We start from the raw sequence: 15,717 nt of genomic DNA, 5'->3' as shown, positions 1-15,717 counted from the left end.
GTTTGAATCCTGCCTCAAGCAACCTTCAGACTCCTATGCTTCTGTTGCTTATCTGCAGAATCAGGAAATGGGGATTTATCTGTTTTACTATTAAATGAGATAATATATGTAAAGCACTCAGAAGAAACTGCTGGCAGAAGGCTGTGCTTAAGCACTCAGTAAATGTTTAGCTCATTATGAAAAGACTTTGCATTAAATCCAATCCCTTAAAAGTGATCATAGCTGTTACTGTAATCTTCCCAACAACTCCAGGAAGTAAGTACCATTATCCCCATTAATGACAGAAAGACAGAGGCTCTGAGAGTCAACGTTACACGTAGCCAGTTTAACAAACAGAGCAGGGGTTCAAACCCAGGTTTGTCTAACCACCAAGCCCTTAGCCCAGCAAGAGGAAGGGCCTAGTTTCAGGAGAGCACACAGCATGGGGCTTGGTGCCAGGGTTTTGTTATGGACTGACTCAAGAGCAGTAATGGATTGGGGACCATTGAGGTTTGCCTCCCTCTTCATAACAACACCTCCATTACCAACATCGGAGAACCAGGGGTGGCTGATGGAGGTGACTGAGGTACCCTCTCCCACTCCAGTGCCAGCTGGGCAAGCCTGGGATTCCCAGGCAGGGAACAGAGTTAAGCAAGGGCTGGGCCTTCCCCACATGGTCTGCAGGGCCACGCCTCCCACGCCTCCCTGTAGGACTGCAGACCGGAGCCTCCAGTGGGCCTCACCCCTGTTCCCTCCCTTCCCCATGCGACACTGCTTCCGGCAAAGGTCCTTGTAGAAAATTCCAGTCTTGCCCAGCAAGCAGCCCCTGAACAGGGGTTTTTCCAGCAAGGTGGAAGCCGTGGAGGAGGTGGCAGTTGGCAGCCCCCACTGACCTTGCTCGGGACTCCCTGCCTGTCATCGTCCCCAGGGCCCCTGGCCAGCATTGGCTCCTTGGGAAGGGCGGGCCAGCCAGGAGAGCTGGCTCAGGACGTCCTAGCAAACAGGATATGAGACAAAGGCGGCTGCTTATCAGGAGCCCACATTCCTTTCAGGTTATGCCCACAGAGCCCCAGGATGCTGTGGCCTGGGGGCTGCTCTCCCCCGCAGGAGGACCTCCCTGCTGCCTCCTTTCAGTGACTCTGGCAGCCGCTGCCTTTCTGTCAGCTGCGGATGTGGGCAAGCAGGATTCCAGCCAAGAGCACCGTACTGACATCTGTGTCTAGAGGGATGGGCAGAGGCTGGTGTCTTGGGAGGCAAGTGGAAGCAAAAGAATGGTCCATATTCACTCAATGAGTCCACTGCAATGCCCCCTTGTACCAGGGTACAGGTGTGGGTACCAAGACCCACCAATGAACCAGACCCAGTTCCTGCCCTCAGGGAACTTCCTGCCCAATGGAGGAAGCAGGTAGACACAGAGATAGGTGGAGCACTGGGTGGAGGGGTGGGTGCAGGTGAGATCAGGGAGGGTGTGTTTGAGCCATGCAAGGCAGGGTGGGGGTGGTTTAGGAAATCATGGGTCCCTTGCACAGTACCTGGCACATCAGTGGCCCTCCATAGGTACTGTCTGAATGAAGGAAACTTGGAGTGGCTTTGAAATAGCAGTGGGACATGGGGTGGGTGGACTGGAAGTGCATCTGGGCTGGAGGAACAGCGTGTGCAAATGCCCGATGATATAATGTCCTGGACATTGGGGGAGCACAGTGAGGACCCTGGAGTTGCCTGGGCGCTGGGCCTAGAAGCTGGGAGGGAGGCTGGTGAGCAGGTCCTGATGGCCTTGAAACTCAGGCTGAGGCCTGGGCTTCTTTTGCTGGCACTGAGTGCGTGGGGTAGTGGAGGAGGGAGCGGGCTCAGAGAGGCAGGCCCAGCCTGGCCCGGGGGCTGGGAAGGAGGGGGAGCCCCTTCGCCTGGGTGGTTTGGAGAGGCTGATCTGCAAAGACAGAGGCTCCAGCCTCTGAGGGTCTGTGCCCCCCTCGCCCGCTGGGCACTGGCACCACTTCTGCTGATTGGTGGGTTGGGCTCCCCCTGACTCAGGCAGTGCTGACTCAGCGTCTGAAAAGGTGGTTCCCACGGGCCCATGTCTCTCTGGGGGCCAAAGGCCATGCCATCTCTGCCCCAGCCACAAGTGGGTCAGTTCCCAACAATTAGGGCTGAATGGAAGCTAAGATTCCTAGTTCACCCACCCCTGCCAACCAGCAAAGCCTCAGGCAGTCCTTTCTGCTGTCTAACCACATGGCATCCCAACTCCAGTCTGGCTTTCCACTCCCAGAAGTTCCAAGGTACTACAGTTATCAATTCTTTGGTTTTATTTTAAAACAGTGAGAAGAAAAATAAATATCTTTTACGAATAAGAGTACAAGGATGGGGTGGGGTAGTGGGGCTGGAGACTTGGGGGTGTCCTGGCTTCCGTGGTCTTGCATGGGGTGCTGGGGGGCCTGGGATCTGCAGGCCCTCTCCTCCCGGCCAGGCCCCTGTCCCGTCCCCGCTGGGAGGTCTGGGGGCTCCACCAGCCTCGCCCGCCCGCGGCTCCCAGGCCGGGCGCTGCGTCAGCGGAACCGCTTGGATTAACCCCGTGGCGCCCGCCCGCGCCGGGAGCTCCGTCGGGCGGGGCTGAGTGGGAGGTGCAGCCCACGGCGGGCATTTCCGCCGGCGGCCGGCGTGGTGCCCGCCGCCTCAGTGGTGACCCATGTCCTCCATGCCCACGCGGCCCCAGACGCCCAGGACGAAGCTCTCGATGTCGCACTCGTTGGCACCGCGCACGATGCGGAAGTGGCCCCTCTCGCCCCAGGCTGGGCCCCAAGAGTTGGCCGCGGTCTGCAGATGAGGAGAGGCCGTGAGGAAGGGAACGGGCGCGGGGGCCCGGGGAAGAAGGGCTGGGGGAAGGAGACAGCGCCCCCCGGACGCGCGCGCGCAGAGCCTCACCCAGTATTTGAGCGTCCTTCCATCGGGCAGCGTCTCCTCTCCCCACCTGCGGGCAGAGCCGGGAGGGAAAGGGCGCTGATCGCACCAGCTTTCAAACACTCCACCACCAGGACTCCCTGCCCAGGCCCCTCTTGCCTCTGGTGACTTGGGTGCACCCTCAAGACTTGGGCAAGTCTCTGTCCCTCTGCCTACTTCCCTCAGTCTCCGCCGCATCTATGCCTGCGAACCCTACATCCAGGGTGGGAAGGCGCCAAAGGGAAGACGCTGGAGGGGGTGAGCAGCAAAGGGGGGAATCCTATCTCTGGGCATCCACATCTGCGGCCCAGTTCTCTGAGACCTCATACATCAGCCTGCCCTCCCTCTTGGGGAACCAAGGAGAGGTGGGTGCCAGAGAACAGAAGGAAGAGACTGGAAGAATATGGGTATCTCGGAGGCCCCAGACTCCTACTGCAAAGTACAGTGCATTAGTTGGACAATTGAAATCAGTGACATGAGCATCTCTCATTGTAGCAGGTGGGGAAACCCAACGCTGGGGAGTGAGTCAGCGAGTCAGGCAGAGTCAGGACAGGTGCTGAGGTGGGGAGAGGTTGAGCAACTCTTGACTCCTTGTTAAAACTCTTGAGTTATTTGATCCCAGTGTGTAAGGATGGAACAATTCCTGGAAAACCTTAAAAGGACCCCAACTCTCAGTGTGACCTAGGGCAAGTCCCTCCTTTTTTTGAATCTCTGTTTCCTCCTCTTTAAAATAGGTATATGCAGAGAGATGGTAAGGATTCAAGGCAGGCTCAGAGCCCCAGGGCAAGCCCTGCTGCACCCAACTCCCTCCGCTCCCCGAGCCCCTCACCCTGTGATCTTGACCGAGTGGGTCCCATGCCTGCGGTATCGCTCTGGCCTCCCAAGGCTCACTGGTGTGTGTCTGTAGATGCCTCCCTGGTACAGGAAGAAGTCCTCGTGCACCTCCATGAGGGCTGTGGGTAGAGGTCAGATAGGGCCGGCTCAGCCCATTAGCACAGGCACTGACACCCGAGTCCAGAGATGCAAGCCCAGGCCCCAGACAAGATTTTAAGTGGCCCTGTCCTGGTGCTACCTATGGGGAGGGGACACAGTCCCCACACTCCCAGCCCCAGTGGATTTGCTGCTCAATACTGTACAGACCACTTATGTTGCTGTGCCCAGACTCAAGCAGGCGCAAGCTTCTGGAACCAGGGGGCAGGATGAGGGGCACTTACCTTGGACAGGGCCATTCTCCATCAGCTCCTTCATGATCTCCTTCTCCTGGAGGGTGGGGGTGGGGTGGGGAGGAGAGTATCCATCAGGGGTGAAGCTCCAGCCTTCTGGCTCTCTCACCTCTGCCCCCCACCAAGTACAGACTTACACTGGTACCAAGGCGGTAGGCAGGAGTGACCTGGTAGATGTCATTGTCATGGACATGGCTATTGGGACAGCGGGCAGTGGCCTGGCGCTTGCCCCGACCCACAGCCTGGCTGTGCATCATGCAGCGGGGCGCCTGGCCAGCCTCGTTCTGCTCACGGCCCGAGAATGGGTAGCAGTGGTCAGACACAACCCTGGAGGGGCAGCAGGCAGGAGCAAATGCAGAGTGAACATGGTGTGGCACAGTCCAGGCCCTCCTGCAGGGTGCCGCGCCATCCTAAGGCCCCCACTTCATGCCAGCTTCCTGGCCTGTGCCCTCTGCTGCTCACCCTCGACGTCGCAGGAACCACCAGGCACCATCGAGGTGTCCACCACGGCAGCCCTGCTGGTTGTGCGTGTCACAAGACAGCAGGTTCTGGGGTGACAGGACAGGTGTCATGTGGCCCAGAGAATGGATTGAGACACGATCAGATGCCACGGCTGGTAGGGGAGGCAGAAGGGCTGTCAGGGGGCTCCACCCATGGCCCTCCTTTCCCTCTGAGCCAGTCCCTGCCCTTGGACACACCTGCTGTGGAGAAGGCCCAGGAGCCTGCACAGTTGCCCTGGTCCAGAGGCTCATGGATCAGGTTGGGCCACTTCTCTGAGGCCTCAAAGGCTGTGGGTAGCACCTCTCCTGGGCCCAGCACTGTCTGCAAGGCAAAAGTGTCTGTCTGCCTCCTGCCCCTCAGGAGCCCATTGGCATTGGAGGGCCACCAAGAATCAAGGCCTTCTGCAGTTTGATCTTGAACCCTTCTGCTGCTGAGGTGTCTAGCAACATCCACGATAACTCAAGTGGAAGACCCAAGTGCTGCCATTCAGTGCCTCCCTTGTGTCAGGAGCGGTGTGACTAGTCCTGTTTTACAGATGAGGTAACTGAGGCCAGGTACACGGAAGAGGCCAGGGACAGGGTCTCCCTGCTTTCCATCCTCAACCCCTGCCTTATTCCTCCTCTGCACCTTCTGATTTGCTACATCCTTCTTCCCACCAGGACCTTGGGCTCCAGGCCCTAAAGGGCAGGAGAGGAAAGAAGCAGTAAGGTCCTGTGACCGGGCAGGCTGCCAAAGCAAACAGCAGGAGGCAGAAAATAGCAAAGGCCCAGAGGAGTAAGGGCATGGGCAGGGTCTGGTCACCCCAGCCTTGAGCTGAAATCCCTCTGCAGGGAGGGCCACTCTGGCCAGCAGCTGCCGCTCCCCGCCCACCACTGATGGACACATCCTCCAGCATGTGCCCCAGCCCTGTCCCGCTGAACTTCCCCTTCTTCACCCTTTGACTGTTCCAGGTTTGGTTCTCATTTCTGTCCCTAAGGGGTTCCACTGCTAGGAAGGGAGAAGCCCCTTTGCCCCCAGGGGTTCCATTAAGTCAGCAATTGTTTCCAAGAATTGCTGCTCTCAGTTCAGAGCAGGAGGAGTGTCGGTCTGCTTCCCAAAATACCAAGGTGACTTCCTGACCCCTTGGGCTCTGACCCAGCCATATTGGGGCCAACAGCATTTTTCCCAGGGTGGAGAGGCCGAGAAGGGGCTCATACTAGGAGCTCAGAATCTGAGCATCAGTTCTTCCAGGGCAGCTCATCTTGTTAACAGGCAGGAAACAAAGGCCCACAGAAGGAGAGTGTCTTGTCTGGGCACACAGCCTATCAGAGGAGGATAGGTCCAGGCCCTTGGAGGAATGGGGCACAGGGTACCAGGGGCCCTGAGGTCCTAGGCCATGTGAGATGGCGGGATTGAGGGCAAGGACGGACTTACGTGAATCTCATTCATGTTGGAGACGGAGGGAGATGGGCGGATGGTGCCCAGGCGGTAGCGAATGCCCTCATTCAGGGTCATGCCCCAGAAGGCGCTGTGGTTCCCAGCCCACCACCTGGAAGAGAGGGGATAGAAGTGAAAGACCTGCTAAGGCTGGGGGCCCTGGAAGCACGTGCATGTGAGCAGGAGAGATGCACCCTGGCTGAGTGCACACATGAATAAGACTGAGTGTGGCTGTGCCCAGCAGGACGTGCATTTGAGGCAGACTGTACGTGGGTATGTGCGCACATGTGCATGTGTGGCCACTATGGGCACTTCCAGAGCCTCTCACCCGTAGTTGCCTTGGTTGATGGCGTTGATCATATCTTGGTCCACCAGGCATGGCTCCTGGTCACACTCCCACTGCCCTTTCTCCTGGCAGGTGCTAGGAGAACAGGAGGGAAGAAGTGAGGTGGTGCTGGGCACTCTCTGAAGGGAGGAGGCCTCGCAGGTCCATACAGCCTGCAATTCTGCACCCGCAGCTATGGGTGGATCCTAGATGATCCCATCAGGATGGTGGCTTTAAACGTCAACCTCAAGTTCAGGATTCTCAAGCATATATCTGCTGCTGCAATCTCTCCCTAAACTCCAGACTCAAGAGTCTTGCTGCCACACGTCACCACTGAGGTGTCTAACAACAGGTCAGTCTTAACACATCCCAAACCAAATTGCTGACCCCCCTTGCTCTCATGCCTGTTCCTTCCACAGTCCTCAGAAAATGGCCATTCCATCCTTCCTGGAGCTCAAGCCCAAGTCCGGGAGTCACCCTTGACTCTTTCTCTCATGTGCGAATCCAGTTCATTGGCAAATCTTGGCTCAAACTTAAGAACACATCCAGAATCCAAACCATGTCTCATCCCCTCCTGCAGCCAACGTGGGCCAGTCACCTTTCACCTGGATTAGGCTGCAGCCTCCTCACTGTTCTCCCCGCTTCTGCCCTGCACACCCCCCCACTTCAGTATATTTTTAACATAGTTGCCAGAGTGATCCTGCCCAACCCAAGTCATATCATGCCGTTCCCCTGCCCCAAACCCTCCTTGGCTTCACATCACAGAGTAAGAGCCAAAGCCCTTGTGCTGAGAAGGCCCTGCATGACCTGTCCTCCTGTCCCCTCCAACCGTCCTCCAAATCCTGGTTCCCGAGACCCCAGGCAGGCTGGCCCCGACTCTTCACACGAGCAGTGCTCCAGCCCCAAGGCCTTTGAGCTGCTCATCCTCCAACATCCTCACGGCTCACTCTCACTTCTTCCAAGTCTCTTGGGTGACCCTTCTTAAGTGGCCTGGCCACCCTATCTTAAAATTTAGTATCCTCCACCTTTCCTATCAAGCTTCCCTGTTTTATTTTTCTCCTTAGCATGTTATCACCATCTGACATTCTATATACATAGTATCTCTATTGTTTATGCCTGTTTCCTCATAGACTAAGGTCCTTGAGGGCAGGTATTGTTTAGTATCTTCAGTGTCTAGAAAACAATACCTAGTACATAGTAGGCACCCGATAAATACTGTTGAGTGAATGAATGAGGCTCTCTAGTGAAATGACTAGGAACATGGCTTCTGAAACTCAAATCCTGGGCTTCAATCCCAGCTGACTAGGCACTGACCTCAGGTAAGTATTTAAACTTTCTCCTTCAGTGTTCTTACACCCTCTTCTGGGGATTAAATGGTGGGCTCCTAAGCCCTTTAGCACAGGGCCTGGCCCTTCATAAGCGCTCAAGGGTTGTTACTTGTTGCTGCTGTCCTCGTTACATGAGCCCCAGGGCCCTTCTCTTGAGTTTCAGGCTCCTGTCCAGTGGGCCCCCTGACATCTCTGTCTGGGTGTATCCCAGACTTAAACTGGCCCAGGCCGCCTTCGTCCAAAGCTGATCCTCCCCAACATCCTCAGCTTGGAAGACGGCATCTCAGCCACCCAGGCGTTCAAACCAGAACTCAGTGTGGTGTGCGGTGCACCCCCTCCACCCCCACCACCAGCAGGTCCTGGGAGGTCACAGACTGAAGTACTCTGAGTCCATCTGCCTGTCACTCCTCCACTGCCACCACCCTACCTGGGGACATCATCACAGCCCACCTGGACCGTGGCAATGGCTTCCTAATCAGGACCCCTACCCCACACCCTGCAACCCATTTGCCACCTATTCTGTTCTAAGTGGCTTCACAGGACTCTTAGAACAAAATAGACAATCCTCAGCACCATTTATGAGCCCCATGGATAAGGCCTGGGCCTCCTGAGGGCTTCTCTCCCCGCTTCACAGCTCCGGCTGAAAGAATTCCGTCCCACCTCCTGGCTTTCCCACAAGCTGTCCCCCAGCCACACCACCCCCGTTCCCTCCCCTTGGGCTTGGGCCACTCATCTTCTGTCTTTCCGTCTCTCTGGTATCATCACAAATGACCCTTCCTGTGTGGCTTCCCCTTGCCCCCGCGCTACTTAAAACTAGGATCTTCCACTTGTCTCTCTTTGCCGCTGTGACACCTACAACAGTTGTAACGACATGTGTATTTGTGTGTGTGGTCCTCCCCCATTAGACTGGAAGCCCCCATGTGAGGACCAGGACTGGCTGGCTCGTTCTGGCTTCATCTCCTTAGCCCAGCACAGTGCCCGCCAAAAAGGAGATCTTTAATAAATGGGTTTTGACTGAGCAGTTGAATTCTATGAATTCTATGATGCTTTTACAAGCTCATAGCTCTGTTATTACAAGATGCTAAACTGCCTCCTCCTCCAAGTCCTACCAAGGCTCCCGCCTCCAGTGTTGCCTTTTAAGGAGCCTCAGGGGGAACAGACCCAGTATGGCTGGGCTCTCCAGCCCCAGAAGTGGGTGGGGCACTTTCAGGGAGGGCTAGAGGAGACCTGCCAGCCACCAAGGAGGGGAGGCTCCTCTGTCCTTTCCTTCCTCCTCTGACTCTCGAAGCATTCCTCGAGGGCTCACACAGCCTGGAAGGCCCATAGACACTGCCCCACACACTCCCCCAGGTGTCAAGCACAGGGAACAGCTGCCCAGAGCTGGCTGGGGTGGGCAGTGGGCTGGTCAGTCCTTTCCTGCCACCTCCCCTTTGGCCCTCAGGGCTGCTCAAGCAGGTCCAGACTGGGCTGGTGGCAGCAGGTCCCAGCATTCCACAGGGGACCGGGGTGGCCAGGCCCCAGGGATAGGAGTGGGAGAGAGTATTAACCCCTCAATGTCCCCAGGCACCCTCTTAGGACCTGCAAAATCATGCAAGCACTCTGAACATACACACACACACTCTCTCGCTCTCTTTCTGTCTCACCCAGATAGTCACTGAAATGTATGAGTCCCCACTCTCACTATGACCCTGTACCTCTCATACCAGTGAGGCAATGGAAACAGCTTATGCGTAATGCATTCCAAAAAGTTTCCTCCTCCCTGGGGCCTCTCAGTCCCAGGCAAAGAGGGCATGGGGTGGAGTGGGTGCAGGGCCTCCTCCTCTAAGTCACAGGGTCTCCATTATTTCCATGAAGGCATTCAAGGCTTCCAACCCACTTCAGGACTTGGATTAGAGTAGGGGGCATGCCTGACACCCTCATCTTCCTGCCAGGAATGGTCGGGGGAAGGAGAGGGGCCACATTCCAGGGAAGGCCCTGCTATGGGCTGGCTGGCCTCCAGCTCAGCCATCCCTGACCCTCATCCGGTCCAGGGCAGCGGATGCGGCAGTCAGAGGTTTCCTTCCTGGCGCCCCCTTCTCTGACTCTCCCGTGACATCAAGAAAGATTGGGAAGGGCAGCAGCCCAGCCCAAGGCAGGAGAGGCAGGGAATGCATCCCAGCTCTGAGGCTGCACATGGGGTCAGGCATTCATTCATGGTTGACCACTCCTGGGGAATGTTGTTATATAAGTTGACGTGGTCAGTGTAAAAATTCCCATGTTACAGATGAGGAAACTGAGGTTCGGAGAAGGGAAAGGACTTGCCCCCAGCAAGTGAGTGACCAATAGGATTTGAACCAAGTCTGTCAGCCACAAAGCCCACAAGGCAAGCCCCCTCCAAGCCCCAAACACTCACCAACGGTTACAGTTGTCCCAGTAGGTTCCCCAGACTGGATAGATGCGACCCCCATGCATACATCCTGGTGGGAGGGAAGAGGACAAGAGAAGTGGAACCACGACCACAGACAATGGGCTGAGATGGCCAGGTCCTCAGAGGTCAGGTGTCCTGAAACCTCCCAAACACACCCTCTCCCCCCTGCCCCACAACACTCACACACACACACACACACACACACACACACACACACACACACACACACACACACACACACACACACACACACACACACACACACACACACACACACACACACACACACACACACACACACACACACACACACACACACACACACACACACACACACACACACATCCCAGCCCTCACTGAAACTGAAGCCAGACTATAACTTCAGACACCTCCTGCAGAGTCACACAGCAACTGCTATCTGGGAAGTTCTACAGTGACTCCAACTTGGATCCACCTTGCTTCACCTGGGTACCAGCCACATATTCCCTGTATCCTTTGCCATTTACGTGAGTTGGGGCTTAGAGATGGGGAGTAGCAGGCGCCTATGGAAGCCAAGGCCCAGAGAAGGCAAATCACTCCCCTAAGATAACACAGCACTTCAGGATGACAACCCAGCCACGAAGGCTCAGAGCTGCAGCCCCCACGGAATTGTGGGAAGGAATCCAAGGGATTCTCCTATTGAGCAGAGGCAGCTGCGAGGGAAAAGATGATGGTGAGGGCTGAAGGCAGCAATAGATTTGACCCACCTCCCAGGTGTGAACAGCCATCTCACAGGCAGAGAAACCTGAGCAAAGGCAGAGGAATGGTGAAGATGACCCCGACCAACCCCTGTTTGCTTTATCAGCTTGAGGGTGAGTCAGCAGGTGGGGCCAGCACCTTCCATGTCTGGAATGGAGACAGGACTGGGAGGAAAGGCAAGAGGCTGCCCTTCTCCTGGGCCAACTTAGAATCCCACTGGCTAAGGAGCTTCTCTCTTGCGGTTTTGCTGGAGAGATTCAAGTTAGACCAGAGCAGGGACTTCCCAGAGGCCCAGAGAGCGGGGCAGGGTCTCTCCCAGAGTCTGCAAAGAAAGCCTCTCCTGGAAACGTCAATGCATCAGCCTTGGTCCGGAGCCTTGCTGAGTCTGGGGCTGACAAAGCGACCCACCCTCCTGGCCATCTGGTGCCCACCTTGGATGGGGGGAAAGGGGGGTGGCACGCCGAGGCAGAAGTCCCAGAAGTCAGGGCAGCAGTCGGAGACGGTGCGGTTGCAGAAGAGGTCACAGTAACAGGTAGCGCCCAGGTAAGGCAGGGCGCAGTCATCAGCGCGGCCGCGGCAGCACAGGTCCTGCTCCTGGCAGTACCTGCCTCCCGCATCCCGGATGCCCCGCAGGTGCAGTGCCGGTGCTAGCTCCCGGCGCCAACGACCCCGCTGCGCACCCAGAGCCAGCTCGCCTGCCAGCAGCAGCGACAGCAGCGGCCCCGCTGGACATCGCCACATGGTGCCTCCTGGGCCCGGGGGTCAGAGGTCAGGAGTCAGAGGTGCTGGGCCGCAGGGCCTCCCTGCTCCCCAGGGACTGCTCTCCCAGCTGGCTGGGGCCGTGAGTCCAAGGGAGTTCAGCAGGGTCACCCTGACTCCCGTGTGCCCAGGCAGGACACGGGCAGAGGAGCAACAGTTTACGTGCCTTGGCTTATAGGGACAAGAGGACTGGGCAAGAAATGGAGCCCCTCCCTGACCTGCCTGGGGACCTTCAAGGACAGGAGGTGGGAATGGCGGCATTCTTGGTGAGCCCACTCAACACCCATAGCATAGACCCGAAGTCTCCTCTCCAGTCCTGGGTCCCTCGGCCCCTCCCTCAGCCTCCATCCCTGACGTGGGTACCCCCTCTTCTGTCCCTCTCTCTGCCCCTCTGCCCCTCCCCACTCTCCCTGTCTGCGATCTGTCCTGGTCCTGGCGTCTGCCCGCTCCTCTCGGTTCCCCCTGTCTACACCGCCTCCTCTCGGAGCAGAGGAGCGTCCCTACCTGGTGAGGGGTGTGGTCTGGGTCCGGGCTGCCCCACCACCTCCGCCTCGCAGTTCCTGCGACAGCTGGACACTTAAAGTCAAGTGAGGAGCCCGGGGGCGGGATCGCCTTTTGTACCGCCCCGCCCCGCGCCGCCCCGCCCAGGCGGGCCGCGGAGGGAGGGGCCCGGCTCGCCGGCACCTGGAATGGCCCGGTAACTCCGCTGCCGGGCTTGGGAGCGGGACGGTGAGCACGTGATTGCCCTCGCTGGCAGCCCTGCCCTTAGTGGGCAGAACTCCAACCAAAGCAGAAAGGATTGTGGTCTGACACCAGTAAGGACCTCCCAGTGGCCTTCAGAGCGGGCCGTGGGTTAGGGGAGACAGGGCGCAGCGGAGCTCGGGGTTTAGGACCCAAATCTGGGAAAGATGGGGAGGGTGTGGGCGGCAAAAATCTCTAAGACACGCTTAGATCCCTCAGTAATAAAAAGCCATGCACACCCCTCTTCACAGTGCCCCCCAGGTTTAGGGCAGCCCCAAGCCGCCTCCGTTCCCGGGAATGATTGGAATCTGGAGGAGGAAGGTTTAGGACCCTGCGGAAGCCTTGGGAGGCTTGTCCTCCGGAGGGGTGGGATGCTATGGTGTGGGGGCTGCCTCCGGCCTTGAGACCCCTGTTTGGGCCTGGCCTGCCCAGTCTGCCTCCTGGCACTTCACCCAGCACTGCCCCCTCTGTCAACCCAAGGGCATCCTGCTTGGCATCCTGTGCCCCTCCAGGGCTCAAGGCAAGAACCCTGCCAGCTGGTGCCCCCTGCAGAGCACCCCCTTTCCTGCCATGAGCACAAACCCTTCCTTTGCCCAGGCTGGCCTGGGCCCCAAACAATGAGGCTTCTGTCCCACCAGGCTCGCCATCACCTCGTACCTCCCCATTGCGCAATCCCCTCTCTTCCAGCAGGTTGGGTCAGAGCCAGAAGTCTCTAACAGGAGAGAGGATGAAAGAAACCACACCTGGACAGAGCCCCATCCCCAGGCCTGAGCCTCACAGCTGCCCCTTTAGAGAGCATCAAGCATCAGGGACTCCATCTGCCCTGTCGCTGACCTCCCTGCACCACTCCCCCAGCCTCAGGGCATCCTCAGCTGGCCAGCTCCTCAGGGAGGGGAGGGACCAGGACAACAGGCATCTGTGACTGGGTTATCCCCTGGCAGGCGACACTGGCAAGGAGTCTCTAAAGGGATCTGCCCCGACGGGGGATGGCAGGGGCAGGGGGTGATGTCCTGGGGTCCCAGCACTGGCACTGACACCCAGGAGCTGGCCTATCTGTTCCCTGCAAGGACCTGGGAAAACAAAGCCTAGATGGGAAACTGAGGCTCAGAAGAACAGAATTGCCCAAAGTCACATGGCCAGCACCTGGCTCCCAGCCCCTCCTCACTCCACCCCTTTCCCTCCAGTCACCCTTAGTCACTCACTACAGGTCTCAACACCCCCCTGGTTACGAAGTCCCTTTCCATTTCTAAACTCCATTCATCTTACTGTGAGGCAGGCCCCTTGGGATTGGTAAATGTGGGGTCCTCGGGGTGGGAGATGGAGGTTGCCTTCAGAAGAGCTCTGACCCCAAGGACCTGCTTTCATGGATCATTTTCTGTTTGGTTCTGGGATGGGGGCTAACCCAGAGGCATCTGGCCTGTCCTTTACCCCAGAATACCCCCCATAGGCCACCCTGTGAGTGTGTGTTGTGTGTTTATGTGCACATGTGTGTGTGTGTGTGAGTAGCTGCATTTGTGGGGTGTTTCTGCTTGAGTGGGTCCATCTGTGTCTACTTATCTCTCTGTTACCTGTCTGTCTGCTATGTGCCTGTGTATCTGGATGTTGCCTCCGTGTTTGGCCAGGGTCTGTCTGTCAGTTTGTGTGCTTGTTGGCTTGTGTGTCTGTGTGTATAACTGGGTGACTGTCCCTGTCTGCCTATCTCCTCGGTGCTTGTGCATCTGTGTAGGTGTCTGTTCCAGGCCATCTGCCTATCCTTGCCTGTCTGACCACACAAGGAGGCAGAAACGCAGAGCAGGAGAAGATCCCAGAGCCAAGAGCATGTCTGAGGCAGGGACGTCCCTTGTCATTGCTGCGCTTGGCAGTGAGCCTGCCCCAGTGGAATCTTGTGACTTCTGGGATTCTTGGCCAAAGAGGAAAGGAAAAGGGCAGGGCTAGGTGGGGTCTGGAACCTCACTTTCCTTTTCCATGGCCCCCTTCTTCCTGGTGACTCGTTCTGTCTTATTCTTGTCCAGGGCCTGAGGCACAGCAACAGGTGAAGAAACATAGCAGGACTTACCCTCTGAGCCCTTCTGCCCCCTGGAAAGCAGGTGGCCTGGGACTCAGTGGTGACTCTGTCCTCCCTCGCTTGTGACCCTGAGCAGAGCAGACACTGCCTCTCTCTGGGTCTTGGTTTTCCATCTGTATCCACTGGCCCCTAGAAGCCCTTTCATGCTCTAATCCTTCTACAAAGGGAGGTGGCTAAAAAAGGTGACTAAACTTAAAAGAGGCAGTGACATGACTAAGGTCACATAGCACAGCAGTGCCTCTCCCCTGCTACCCTCCAGCTCTGGTGCTCAGGATGGGCCATTTTCCTCTGGAGGCTGCACAGAGCCTCTTCGGAAAACGAAGACCCATGTGTTCTGCTTAACCATGTCTATAGAGAAGAACCCACTGCTTGGGTCTCAAATGACACTCCAGCTAAGGCCGGGGGTCCCCTGTGGCCCACTGTGGTCAGCTGGACGTGTCCAGGACTTGGAGCCGTGCTATCTGGGACTGATTCTGAGATCCAGGACAGGCCTGATGTTGTACGTGTCGGGTCGTGTTGTGACCTGTCGGGTATCCTGGGGCCTCTTGGGTTGTGTCATAAAAAGCACTGCTGCAGGGCTGCGTGACAGAAAGAATGCTACCCTGCAGTAGCATGCTGGGACTTGTGGTAGATAAGATTCGGGGCCATGTGGAAGTGTGTTGTACCACACTGTGGCACACTTTACTATCTGATCTTCTCGTTCATTCCAAGAGTATTTGTTGATCACTGACCATGTGCCAGACTATGTGCTAGGCTCTGAGTGTTCGGGGTTGAGCACTAATGGACGTCAGACAAATAAATAAGCAAACACACGTACCAATAAGTCATTCCACAATGTGAAGTGCTACAAAGATACGCATGTGGCATAGGAACCTGGAGTATGTGATGGTCAGGGAGGTCTCAGAGAGAAGAGGAGGAGGAGGCAGCTGTTCTCAGACCCCAGGGAAGGGTGTTCCAGGAAGCTGGATCAGTATGAGGAACAGCCTGAGGCCTGGCACAAGATGATCGTTTTGAGAAACAGAAGAAAGCCCAGAGTGGCTGCACCACAGTGAACAAGGCAGGCAGAGAGGAACAAGACAAGGCTGGGGAGAGGGGGCTGGGGCCCATCATCCAGGACGCTCAGGCTATATTGTCTTCTGATAACTTAAGAGATTTAAAGGTGGGAGTGAAATAACCTGATTTACATGTGCAAAATCCCACTCTGGCTGCTCTGTAGAGAACAGATGACTGCAGGGTACAAGTGGCTTCCCAGAGGCCAGGCAGGAGGCGGTGATGTAACCCTGGCTAGAGATACTGAGGCC

General features: G+C 57.0%; 1 protein-coding gene across 2 annotated transcripts; it reads right to left on the bottom strand.

The window, feature by feature from the left end:
• Nucleotides 1-2,259: 2,259 nt before the first annotated feature.
• Nucleotides 2,260-12,268, bottom strand: TINAGL1 (tubulointerstitial nephritis antigen like 1). Of its 2 annotated transcripts, XM_036885203.2 has the most exons (12): nucleotides 12,115-12,268; nucleotides 11,283-11,600; nucleotides 10,099-10,162; nucleotides 6,382-6,474; nucleotides 6,051-6,165; nucleotides 4,835-4,958; nucleotides 4,599-4,749; nucleotides 4,274-4,463; nucleotides 4,128-4,173; nucleotides 3,743-3,866; nucleotides 2,899-2,944; nucleotides 2,260-2,790 (listed from the first exon to the last, which is right to left on the bottom strand). In XM_036885203.2, the coding sequence occupies exons 2-12, from the start codon at nucleotides 11,590-11,592 to the stop codon at nucleotides 2,650-2,652; spliced, it is 1,404 nt and encodes a 467-aa protein (XP_036741098.2). In that variant the 5' UTR covers nucleotides 11,593-11,600; nucleotides 12,115-12,268; the 3' UTR covers nucleotides 2,260-2,649. The 2 variants fall into 2 exon arrangements, with proteins under 2 accessions (XP_036741098.2, XP_036741099.2); XM_036885204.2 differs by lacking the exon at nucleotides 11,283-11,600 and having other exon boundaries at nucleotides 12,115-12,247.
• Between the last annotated feature and the right edge of the window lie 3,449 nt (nucleotides 12,269-15,717).

The sequence above is a fragment of the Manis pentadactyla genome, chromosome 4 (genome assembly GCF_030020395.1).
Source record: "Manis pentadactyla isolate mManPen7 chromosome 4, mManPen7.hap1, whole genome shotgun sequence".
Classification (NCBI taxonomy): domain Eukaryota; kingdom Metazoa; phylum Chordata; class Mammalia; order Pholidota; family Manidae; genus Manis; species Manis pentadactyla.
Note: the sequence above shows the minus strand (reverse complement) of the source record. Positions and strands in the feature narration are given on the sequence as shown.

Coding starts and splice junctions, on each gene's coding strand:
- TINAGL1 (XM_036885203.2), bottom strand. CDS start 11,592: ATGTGGCGATGTCCAGCGGGGCCGCTGCTGTCGCTGCTGCTGGCAGGC. Junction 4,959..6,050: donor CCAACATGAATGAGATTCAC/GTAAGTCCGTCC, acceptor TTTGCCTTGCAG/ACAGTGCTGGGCCCAGGAGA. Junction 2,945..3,742: donor CACTCGGTCAAGATCACAGG/GTGAGGGGCTCG, acceptor CTCTGCCCGCAG/GTGGGGAGAGGAGACGCTGC.